This window comes from Rana temporaria, chromosome 5 (genome assembly GCF_905171775.1).
Source record: "Rana temporaria chromosome 5, aRanTem1.1, whole genome shotgun sequence".
NCBI classification, from domain to species: domain Eukaryota; kingdom Metazoa; phylum Chordata; class Amphibia; order Anura; family Ranidae; genus Rana; species Rana temporaria.
In genome coordinates, this window is record NC_053493.1 from 321,954,117 (window position 1) to 321,967,244 (window position 13,128).

The following is a 13,128-nucleotide window of genomic DNA, read 5'->3' on the forward strand; positions in this document are numbered from 1 at the left end:
AGGAGATATTTCTTGCACCTACAGGTAAGCCTTAATCTAGGCTTACCTGTAGGTGCAAGTTGTGTGGTTGGCTTTACAACCACTTTAAGGACGGAAGGATTAGCCCCCTTAACGACCAGGTCATTTTTTGCGATATGGCACTGCGTCACTTTAAATGACAATTGTGCAGTTGTGCAACGCTGTACCCAAACAAAATTGATGTCCTTTTTTTCCCCACAAATAGACCTTTCTTTTAGTGATGTTTGATCACCTCTGCGGTTTTTATTTTTTGCTCTATAAACAAAAAAAGAGTGAATATTGTTTTGAAAACAATTATTTTGCTATAAGAAATATCACCCCAAAAAATGTAAAAAAAATAATGTCTTCCTTAGTTTAGGCCAATATGTATTCTGTTACATATTTCTGGTAAAAAAATCACAATAAGTGTATATTGATTGGTTTGCGCAAAAGTTATCGCGTCTACAAAATAAGGGATAGATTTATGACATTTTTATTATTATTATTTTTTTTTTAGTAATGGTGGTGATCAGCGATTTTTAGCAAGGCTGCAACATTGCGGCGAACAAATGGGACACTTTTTTGGGACCATTGACATTTATACAGCGATCAGTGCTAAAAATAGCCACTAATAGGTTAACACTAGGGAGTGATCAAGGGGTTACGTGTTCCCTAGGGAGGTGTTTCTAATTGTATGGGGGCTGGGCTGACTCGAGGAGGAGAAAGATTGCTGTTCCTAATCAATAGGAACAGCAGATCTCACTCTACTCCCCTGACAGAACGGGGATCTGTTTGTTTACACTGACAGATACCAGTTCTGCTTGTCTCTGGAGTGATTGCAGGTGGCCGGCGGACATCAAGTCCACCAGACCTGCTGGTTGGCTCCCCCGCTAGCGAATGGAACGTGTGCCCACAGATCGCCATGTACGCGCCCGACATACAATGACGGCGATTCACGCAGGGGAACCAACCTGCCAAAGTACAACTGCGGCGGTTGGTCCATAATCAGTTAAAGAGAAAATGTTAACAACATCACTGTATATTTTAAGCTACTGAATTACCAAAGCAGCAAGTGAACCAATATTTTCAGAAGGTGTCAACCCCATATTTTTTTTAATGGTCAGAGTTAAGAAAGACAAATATATATGCATACTATACATTTTACCAAACATGTCACAGCATTTATTCCGTTCTTTGTTTAATTTTAAACACTGAGCATGAATCTCCCTGCGCACACGGTACAACATTTACTATTTACAATGATTATAAAAATAATGTAAAATTAATTTGCATTTGGCATCTTGAGAGAGGTAAATTACGCGGTGCAGTGCAAAAGGCAGCAGAAGTACAATAGCTGGGATAAATAAAAAGGTTATTTAGGAATCAGTGTGTGCACTTATGTTTTTTCAAAGCTGCAATTACTCCTATAAAACAGCTATCCATGGAGCAAGCTATAGATGGCAACTATTCATTGGAAGAAAATCTATTACTCCATCTTCCTTTCATTAATAATTAGCAGAGATGTAACTAATAGATGAGCAAATGTTTTCTTCCCATGTTCTGCACACATTGGCATACACTAAACACACGTTATTTACAATATACTGATCACGTAAATGAATTAGGTGATGGACATTTTTATAACTGCCCTTTAAACTATACTCAACTGGGCTCTTTAAACTGTTTAAGCCATGAGACCAGGGGTTGTAAAGCTTTGTGTTTTTTCACCTTAATGCATCTTATGCATTAACCTCCTGGGCGGTGTTCCCGAGTCTGACTCGGGGTGAGATTTTTGGGCTAGGATCGGTAACCCCAAGTCAGACTCGGGCTTGCCTCGCTGGATGTACAGGGAGTTTTACTTACCTTGTCCCTGGATCCAGCGATGCCACCGCGCTGTGTGAGCGAGCGGGACCTCCCTCGATTCACACAGCGTCCTCCTGTGCCACCGATCTCCGTTCCCTGCGACGTTACGACGCACGGGGACGGAGAACGGTGCCAAATTTAAAAAGGTAAACAAACACTTTACATACAGTATACTGTAATCTTATAGATTACAGTACTGTATGTAAAAAATACACACCCCCCTTGTCCCTAGTGGTCTGCCCAGTGTCCTGCATGTCATTTTATATAATAAAAACCTTTCTTTCTCCCTGCAAACTGTAGATTGTCCATAGCAACCAAAAGTGTCCCTTTATGTCAAAAATAGTTTTAGATCAGCTAGAAAACAGCGATAATAAATTATAATCACTTGCAGAATTGTGCGATAGCGATTTGTGGGGAAATTTGTCATAAAAAAATAAAATAATGACAACGACAATTCTGCAACTGAGCAAATTTCAGTGATTTTGATTTGATTACATTATTGAATAATTTTTATTATAATTATATTATTATTTGTTATAATTATTTATAGTTATTTATTATATTATAATTTATCATTTTATTTTTAAAAAAATGTCATACCCGGGATGCCTATTAGAATCTTGTTTGGTCAGATTTAAGTGAGTTATTTCTAAAAATTACAGGCCTACAATATAAAACGCCAAATTTCCTTGCAAATAATGGTACCGCTTTCAGCATGTTTTTTCTGAAAGAATCATACCGCCAGGGAGGTTAAAGCAGTTGTATAGTCATTTTTTATAACTTTTACCTATAGGTAAGCCTATAAAAAGGCTTACCTGTAGGTAAAAAAATATCTCCTAAACCTTTACGGTTTAGGAGATATTCCCCTTGCAATGAGCCGCTGACTGCAGCGGCGCATGCAAACAGGGGATTCTCGGCTGAAGCCCGGCAGACGGAGAGACGACATCGCGGCTCCAGCCACTCATAGCGATACCCGGAAGACACGCCGAGGCAACATGTCTGATTTTTGGATGGTCAGTACACAAATCCGTCACACAAAAGTCAAATGTACAAACACGTATGCTCGGAATCAAAGACTGACTGGGAAGAGTTTAGTCTTGTTCTTAATCTAGAATTTCTTAATCTAGAATTAACATTCGTGACACGGCAATTGATGAAATGTCAAATTCTCATCTTCTTTAATGGAATAATAATGAAGCTGCTTTGCATGTAGTTATGCCAAACGTATTTTAAAAAGCATTTGTTTTGTACGATCTAAAAATCTTGAATCAACGTTCACCAAACTTCTGCTAACACAAAATTAGCAGAAGGGGCCCAAAGAGTGGTGCTTGAGAAATGAACTTCCTATTTATACACTCATAGTGCGTCATTATGTTCGTGTTTTTGCCAAATGACAATTTGCGTACCGTTAGTATGCAAGACAAGATTCTGGCACAAGCGCTTTTGACAAAAATCAGAAGCTCGGTCATCCAACAATCAAACCGCGTATACGAGGCTTTAGGGTTCTATTTCTAAAGAACAGAATGTGATTTTCCCTGGTGGAAAACCATCCAGGTCCATGTGTTTTAAATGGCAGTGATTGGTTCTCCACCAGTGCATGTTTAGGAAAGTTACATTCTCTGCCTTATAAACAGACCCCTTTGTGTCCCGATTACACCCTTCTTGGATTAGAATTCTCCAAGTTGGACCATATACTGAAGACACCACTGATGAAGTTGTAAGATGTAAAAAATAACGAGTAGTTACAAGTGACATAAGCACATTGAAAGAAGCTGTTGGGTGCTGCTGTAATGCCGCGTACACATGATCGATCGTGTCTGGGCCCCATCAGTTTTTTTCCCATCGGTGAAAAAACTTAGAACCTGTTTTAAAATGATCTGATGGTTAAAAAACCGATAGAAAAAAGCGATCGTCTGTGGGGAAATCCATCGGTTAAAAATCAACGCATGCTCAGAATCAAGTCGACGCCTGCTCTGAAGCATTGAACTTCATTTTTCTCAGCACGTTGTTGTGTTTTACGTCACCGCGTTCTGACACGATCGTTTTTTTAACTGATGGTGTGTAGGCAAGACTGATGAAAGTCAGCTTCATCGGATATCTGATGAAAAAATCCATCAGTCCGTTTTCATCGGATGAACCGATAGTGTGTACAGGGCATAAGAGACTGAAGGATGGGAATGAGTAGCACCCTTTACATTATCCTTTAGGCTTTTGATTTTAGTGCATGGATCTAATGCACCATTAGGTGGATTCAGAAAGACTTAGGCTGGCGTATCAGTAGATACGTCAGCCTAAGTCTGAATGTGCGCCGGCGCTAATTTAAGCGTATTCTGAAAACCAGATACGCTTAAATTAGGCTCAGATACGAGCGGCGTAAGTGTCTTACACCTTCGTATCCTAAAGTGTAATTTTTAGGCTGACCGCTAGGTGACGCTTCCATTGAGGTCGGCGTAGAATATGTAAATCACTAGATACGCCTATTCACGAACGTACGCCTGGCCGACACAGTACAGATACGCCATTTACGTAACGCATTATCAGGCCTTAAGTTATTCCATCAAATAGCTGGAATAGTAATGTTAAGTATGGCCGTCGTTCCCACGTCGAAATTCGAAAATTTTACGTCGTTTGCGTAAGTCGTCCGTGAATAGGGATTTACGTAATTTATGTCCACGTCGAAACCAATAGGACCGCGTGGCGTACTTTGCCGCAATGCACACTGGGATATGTAGGCAGACGGCGCATGCGCCGTTCGTAAAATACGTCAATCACGTAAGGTCACCCCCCATTAGCATAAACACGCCCCCTCAGCCGAATTTGAATTATGCGCGCTTATGCCCGCCCGATTTATGCTACGCCGCCGTAACTTAGCAGGCAAGTACTTTGTGAATCATGTACTTGCCTCGCTAACTTACGGCGGCGTAGTGTAAATGCCATACGCTACGCCGACGCAACTATGCGCCCGCCAACCTGAATCCACCTACATGTATGCAAGTGTTTATTGTTTTTTTTAACTGGTAATAAAAGCTTGTCTTTCTGGAAGTATCATGATTTGTCTTATGTTCTACCTTTTTGGAGAAGATGCACTAGGAGAAAAGGATTTGAACTGGGACCTCTGATGTTGTGATTGCCACCCATGTGTAGGAAAAATGTTGTTTGACCTTTTATTTAAGTCCACCATAAAGTGTGAGTTCCAGTCCAACAAGGGTGTCATCAGACACTTTTTTTGGAGCATTTCAATATACGTGGATACTACTAGAAAAATTTTGCATGAAGACACTTATGGCCCGTACAAACGATCTGAATATCGTACGACAGATTGTACGACTTTACTTTTTCCACGTAATAGTCGCAAGTACAAATTGAATAGGTTACTAAAGTCACAAAAATTCTCGGACAACTGTACTCACTAAACTAAACTCGTACGATCTGGTATCATACAAAGACAATTTTTGTGCTTGTCCGATTGAATAATATCAGATGAACTGTCCTGATCGGCTCTCGAAAGCTCTGTACTAAGCTTCCGATTATCGTACATTTTTCCTCGGACGACAGTTTTCGCACAATGTTCGGATCGTGTGTACTGGCCATTAGGGGTCTATGTATTCTAAAAATAGTGAAATACAATCAGCGCATTCGCCAACTAAATAATGTGTTCTATAACTCTTAACAAATAAAATTGAGTGTGCCTAACATCCAAGGCCAAATTTCTGTCAACACTCAACAGGTGATTCCACTTACCCACCAGTGCAATTGAAGTATCTAATAAACTCATTCGTTGGTGAAAATAATTATAATTATTTTATAGTAATACAAAATTATGTATTGTATGCAGTGGCGTAGCGTGGGTTGTCAGCGCCCAGGAAAGGCAAGTAATTTGCGCCCCCCTAACCTGTGGATTTTTAGCACTGCCGAGTCCCTTCCCTTCCTACAATAGTACTGACCAGCCTGATTCCTACACTCTGACCACTACACTAACCTCTACACTGACCCTTCATGATTCCTATACTGACCTACCTGATTCCTATACTGACCACTGCACTGACCTACCTGATTCCTATACTCACCACAACACTAACCTACCTGAGTACTACTATGACCTACACTGTCCACTACACCACTTAACTACACACTGACCAGACCACTGACCAGACCTCTACACTGACCACTACACACTGACCAGACCACTACACACTGACCAGACCTCTAGGCTGACCACTACACACTGACCAGACCACTACACTACACACTGAACAGACCACTGCACTATACACTGACCATACCACTACACTACACTACACACTGACCAGACTTCTACACTGACCACTACACACTGGCCAGACCACTACACACTGACCAGACCACTACACTACACTACACACTGACCATACCACTACACTACACTACACTACACTACACACTGACCAGACCTCTACACTGACCACTACACACTGACCAGACCACTAAACTACACACTGACCAGACTTACTTGAGTCTCTCACCGGCTTTTCTTCCATCTGCTCTGCCTCTGCGGTCTGTAACACTGCCTGCCACGATGGGAAAACGATCCGGTCCGGAGGTGGAAGAAGAGGAGACACCTGCTGCACACAGCCAAGCGGAGTCCAACTTGGCTGCCCCACTTACCAGTGATCGAGGATAGGCCAGCCCCGCCGCCGCATGTGACCCCATTTTCCCAATCACAGAGCACCAGGGGCCAGCCTGAAATTAAACATGGCAGCTGAAGTGCAGAGAAGATAGAAATTAGGAGGACAGAGCCGGGGGTGACACTCACTGGTGCGGAATGTGTCCCCCCAAATGTTGCGCCCGTTGCCACGGCCCCCCTCACACCCCCCACGCTACGCCACTGATTGTATGTATTAATGTTTTCATACAATTTTGTTCAATTGAATCCAACTACAAACATGGAGGGAAACTGTGAAGCCTCGTACACACGGCCGAGGAACTCGACGTGCCAAACACATCGAGTTCCTCGGCCAGTTCAGCACTGAAGCCGCCGAGGAGCTCGGCGGGACGAGTTCTCCCATAGAACAACGAGGAAATAGAGAACATGTTCTCTATTTCCTCGCCGAGCTCCTCGTCGGCTTCCTCGGCCGAAAGTGTACACACGGCCAGTTTCCTCGGCAGAATTCAGCCAGAAACTCGGTCGGAAGCTGAATTCTGCCGAGGAAACTGGTCGTGTGTACGAGGCCTTAGAATCTTCTGTGAAAAGTTTTATACAGTATTGAGGACTTAGAATGTATTGGATTTGAGCACAGTGTTGGACATACTGTATATACAGTACATTATCACTATCACTGATTTTTTTTTTATGTTTGTCTTTTTGTATGTTTTTCATTGTGATTATTATCTATATATATAAAACTCAACGTGTGTGTGTGTGTGTGTATGTATGTATGTTCCAGCATCACGTCCAAACGGCTAAAGATATTAACATGAAACTTGGCACACATGTTACTTATATGTCAGCAACAAACATAGGATAGGTGGTTTAACCCTTACCCACCCCCATTTGCCATGGTCGGGGTTTTTCTTTAAAGTCCCATTCAACTCTATGGGAAATACATGTTACTTCATGTTCCAGCATCACGTCCAAACGGCTAAAGATATTAACATGAAACTTGGCACACATGTTACTTATATGTCAGCAACAAACATAGGATAGGTGGTTTAACCCTTACCCACCCCCATTTGCCATGGTCGGGGTTTTCCTTTAAAGTCCCATTCAACAATACATGTTACTTCATAACTTCCAAACGGCTGTAGATATTTCGATAACACTTGGTCACATGTTACTTATATGTCCACTTAAACTATAGGATAGTTCATTTATCCCTTAACTACCCCCATTTGTGAGGGTCAGGGTTTTTGTTTAAAGTCCCATGCAAATCAATGGGAAATGTATGTTCCCACATAACTTCTGTACGCCTGGAGATATTTCAATAATACCTGGTACACATATTATTTATATGTTAAATAAAAATATATGACAGTTAAATTAACCCTTACCTACACCCTTATATAAAAGATGGGTATATTTATATTACTATGATTTTCCTCCCCAAAGGTTAAGATAGGAAGACCGGGCAACGCCGGGTATTCAGCTAGTATATTATATAGATTGTTGTACACTTGGGACTGGGTATATATAAGGGGAAGTGCTGCACTTTTTATGTATGTATTTTTTTAACTCATACTGGCTACTAACACTGGGACATTTTATCCACCTACAACTCCATCCCAAATCTCCATGTGCACCTACATGTGAATTTTTCCTAATCCTGATGTACTTTGGATAGTATTACATATGATTTTTTATATATGTATGGTGATGTCATAGTTATATGATTTACTGGAGTGGTGCAAGGATATTTTTTGTTTTGCTTTACTTCAGTATCTACTAATATATACTGGGGTTGATTTACTAAAAATCTGGTTCGGCTGTGCATGGTAGTCAAACAGTTTCTAACTTCAGTTTGTGCAATTAAGCTTTGACAAAAAAAAAATTGAAACCGATTGGTGTCTATGCATATCGCCGCAGATTTGGCACTCTCCAGTTTTAGAAAATCATCCCCAATGTTTTCTTTTTGTTATGTTTTTGAATGCATTTATGAGAATACAGCTCAAAACTAACCCCAATGATTTTACCTTAATAGATAGAAATTGACAACATAGGAAACCTATACAAGATTAGGCTTGAACATGATGGAACTGGTCCTGAATGGAATCTTGAAAGGGTAAGTTTTAACAGATATACATTGTTATTCCAGACAGCACAACTATTATTATTTTTTTTATAACTCTGTTCTACCCTTTTTTTCATCTGCTTATAAAAAGGGTTGTATCACAAGACTAGTGTGACAATGATAATGTGGGGAAAAGGCCATAATTCTCACCGGAGGTTCAATCTCTGAGAATGTGTCATATTTTGTCTGTGCCGCCCCCTGACAAATACTTTGGGTCCTGAAAGTCTGTGCGGCCCTTTTTTTATTGCTTATAAAAGCTGTGTCGTCTGGCAGCCTGGATTACAGAACAATAACAGCCTTATTGCCATGAAGGATTGGGGAGCTAGCACAGGGATAATAACATTGCACAGTCGTGCTTTATAGTCTCCCCTCCGCATTGACTGCCTAAGCAGGTTAAGGTCTTTCTGTACCGAAGAATGGAGGGAAATTCAGCTTTGTGCTGTATTCCTGAAGGAGTATTCGTTCCTTACATTTCTGCAATTTCCATCCTGATCACATTCCTTTTACATCACCAAATGTGTTATTCAAGATGACAGGGTATATTCTTCAACCTCCTGCTGCAGTTTCAGTACTGAGCAAGCGATATGCTATATAACAAAGGTACCTGTAAATTCCAGTGCAAGGAGATAATGGCCAACGTATTTTATAGGCATGAGGCAATAATGTTGTCTGGAAAACCGTGTATAATATTGTGCATTACCAATGCCTATATGCTATATGTGTCTTTTTTTTTTTTTGGTGATGGTGACCTAACCTATTTCTCTGAGTAATAGAGAGTGACGTTGCTATATTGACTTTCTTAGGACTTTGTAATACTGTAGTACCCTGCATTTCTCTGCATTGGATCAATGCAGGTCACCACTAGGACACGTGAAAAACTGTTGTTTTCCACATGCATTGTTCATATCACAACGCTGATGTCAGTGGCGGCTGGTGCTCTAATTTTTTGGGGGGTCGCAAACAAACGAAAAAAACCCCCATCAATTGCAGCCTCACTGTGCCCATCAATTGCCGCCACTGTGCCCATCAAACGCAGCCACTGTGCCATAAAATTGTCGCCACTGTGCCATCAATTGTTGCGACTGTGCCCATCAATTGTCGCCACCGTGCCATGCCATCAATTGTCGCCACTGTGCAATGCCAAACGCAGTCAATTGTCGCCACTGTGCCATGCCAAACGCAGCCACTGTGCCATGCCATTGTCGCCACCGTACCCATCAATTGTCGCCACTGTGCCATGCCATTGTCGCCACTGTGCCCATCAATTGTCGCCACTGTGCCATGCCAAATGCAGCCACTCTGCTGTGCCATGCCATTGTCGCCACTGTGCCCATCAATTGCCGCCAGTTTGCCCCTAAAATGCCGCACCCCCCCCCCCCCCCCGCCTGGCACTTACCTTTCTCGGTCAGCCATCCTCGAATTGATCCCTCAAAGTAGTCCCGCCTTCGATGTCGCTTCAGCCAATCAGGTTACCGGTGAACCTGATTGGCTGAGACGCCTGTCAGTGTTAACCAGGGAACGCACACCCCGTGCGTCCCCTGGTTAACTATTTGGAAGCAGATTACAGCCCTCAGACGCTTGCTCTGATAGACACTTCCAAAGCCAACCAGCTGCCGTTATTCAGATGGCCGGCGCTCACCAGAGGGCCAGCCATCTGAATAGTGGTTAGCGGCGAGAATACATAGATTCATTCTATGCATGAATCTATGTATTGTATTTCAGTGGTGGTGCAGGAGCGAGAGGGGGCAGACCTCCTGCGCCCTGTATGGACGCACCGCCACTGGCTGATGTGCTTTACGGCATAATGCAGACATGTCTGCATTTTTCTGCCGCACACTACATGCTAAGGCAGGGCACTGTGTTGCTGTTCAGATACCAGAACGGAGTTGCTGCTTTGTACACTTTCAATAAAGTAAAAAATAAATTAAAAAGGTAAACCATGAGAAAGACAAGAATAAAAACATAAAAAAATACCTAATATCCACTTTATCCAAAACAAAAATTAAAAAAATGTGTGTTTTAAAGTGGATCTGCTCACATAATATGTAATAAAAACATCTTTGCCATTCTGAAGCTTTCCTCCAAACGCTTTGAATATTTTTTTTATATATACCTTGATTTTTTTACTTGCCAAATATTCTGCAGAAATCTCCCTCCACTAAGTCTGGCTGTATCCATTTTGACTGTGGGCAGCTGAAGCTGTTGCCGGTTCACTTCCTGGCTTTACACAGACACACAGAGGCCCACCTCCAGCTCTGCAGCCCTGCAGCTCTCATTGGCCCTCTTATGACTCATCCACCTCCCTTCCTGGCAAACTCTCACGAGAGAGAGAGCTGTGCTTGATGTCTAGGCCAGGAGTAGACAACTTTGGTACTCCAGCTATGGTGAAACTACAAATCCCATCATGCCTCTGCCTCTAGAAGTCAAGCCTGTGATTGTTAGGGTCTTGCAATGTCTCATAGGACTTGTCGTTTCAAAACAGCTAATGGGGCCGAGGTTGCCTGGCCTAGGCTAATGACCAGACAAGAAACAGGAAGTGGGCTGTATAAGGTAGTCACTGGCAGAAAAAAAAAAGATTTACTATCCAAAGTTAAAACAACAAGGGCAAAAGATTTAATTGATGGAAAGTTGAAAAAATGACTGAAGGTCTTTAACTAGAGATATGCACAAAGGAACCATTTGTTTAATTTCAGATTCATTTGTTAAGTTAATATTTTTGTTTTTGTCATATTCATTATGTTAGAACAGCCTTTCTTAACCTTTTCAACAAAGAGGAACCCTTGAAATAACTTTATTTGACCTTGAACTAATTTTAAACACTAAGCCTTGGTCGCATGTTGTAATGCGTCCATGCTTAGTAGCTCAACGCCTTTCTTTATGTGACACAGAGATGATGTATAGATCCCCCAAACTCCTGTTGTGAGGAGTGACACCTGGGGCCTAATACTGAGTTGTCGCATAGAGAATTGCATTGAATTCCTTGCTAACCGCAGTTGTGGTTCACTCCGTTTACCAGTGCTGTTACAATGCCTAATGTACCACCAGCCACAGAATACAAAGTTGTTTGCTGTCAGGTGAACGCCTGTGGCCATGGGCTAATTTTTGGGGCCTGTAATGGCCGACACTTACTTCTGTATCCGGTGAATGCCTAATGTACCACCAACCACTGTGACAGGAAGTTAGGTAAATCTGTGGGTGTTGTCACTGATGGGACATACATTTCTGCCTTGTTTAGACGATACACAGATTGTTATCGGGCGTCGGCTACAAACGTAGCCAGAGGAAGGCTAAAGGCCGTTGAAAAACTTCAGCTGTTCAGAATGAGGCAATTAAGGCCTTTATAAGTAGCCAGAGGATTACCACTTTGTTGCTGCATCTTTACTAAGGCTTTGTGAGTAGGAGAGCAGTGCCAGAAGGTTTTCTGTGGAGGTGAGGAAAGGATCGATTTTTCTGTGTGATAAAAATCAAAAGACTATTGTTTTCTGCTGTATGACCAGCACTGTCTGCCCAGCGCTAGGCTGACCCAGACTCCATAGATAGGTTCCTGTGTGGAAGGTAGACGCCCAGAGTGGCTAGGATTTATTTTATGTTTGATTTTGTTTATGCTGTTTGGATGCTTGCAATTGTTTTCCAGCAAGATGGAAAAATAAACCAAGAACTTTGTTTTCAACCGTCTTCGACTGCCAGTCTGTAGAAATTCAGTGTGTAGTGAACCCATTCAAGGGGTCACACACCCTGCTACCGAGCTAACCCCTCACATATGGTGGAGAATGCGGGCAGTTAAAGTAAACCCAAAATGGAGGAGATACTGAAACAACTGGCTTTAGCAAATGCAAATCAACAACAGGCAAATGCAAATCAACAACAGACGAATGCAGCTTTGCAGCAGAGCATTGCAGCTCAACAACAGGCCTACACAGCTCAACAACAAGCTCATCAAGAAAGCATTGCAGGCTTGGAACAGAGACACCAGCAGCAAATGGAGGCCATCGTGAAACAACTTCAGAGACAGCAGACCGAGGCTGGGAGTCAGGCCAGTAACATACCGACTTTTCAGGTGCGACACTTATTGCCAAAGATGACTGCAGATGAGGACCCTGAGATGTTTCTGACCACGTTTGAGAGAGCAGCGGAAAGAGAGAATTGGCCTAAAGACCAGTGGGCTGGACTAGTTGCTCCCCTATTATCTGGAGAAGCTCAAAAGGCATATTTCGATTTGGAGCTTGCAGACGCAAAGAATTATGATCGATTAAAAGAGGAAATATTGGCACGTTTCGGTGTAACCCTGGATGTCCGTGCTCAGTGGGTCCACAATTGGAGTTATCAGCAGAGGGAGCCACCTCGGTCACAGATGTATGATCTTATCCATTTGGCTAAGAAGTGGCTGCAGCCAGAAACTCTGTCCGGACCAAAAATTTTGGAGAGAGTAGTCATGGACAAATTTCTTAGGTCTCTTCCCAACACCCTGCAAAAATGGGTGAACCATGGTGGTCCGGAAACTGCA

At 42.3% G+C, this 13,128-nt stretch overlaps 1 protein-coding gene across 1 annotated transcript in view; it reads left to right on the plus strand.

The window, feature by feature from the left end:
• Positions 1 to 13,128, plus strand: part of LOC120940997 (lipoxygenase homology domain-containing protein 1-like) — a 470,937-nt gene that overhangs the window by 171,963 nt on the left and 285,846 nt on the right. Inside the window, exon 19 of the mRNA XM_040354208.1 lies at positions 8,535 to 8,615. Coding sequence (XP_040210142.1) covers positions 8,535 to 8,615 — 81 coding nt within the window. The remainder of the gene's footprint in view (positions 1 to 8,534; positions 8,616 to 13,128) is intronic.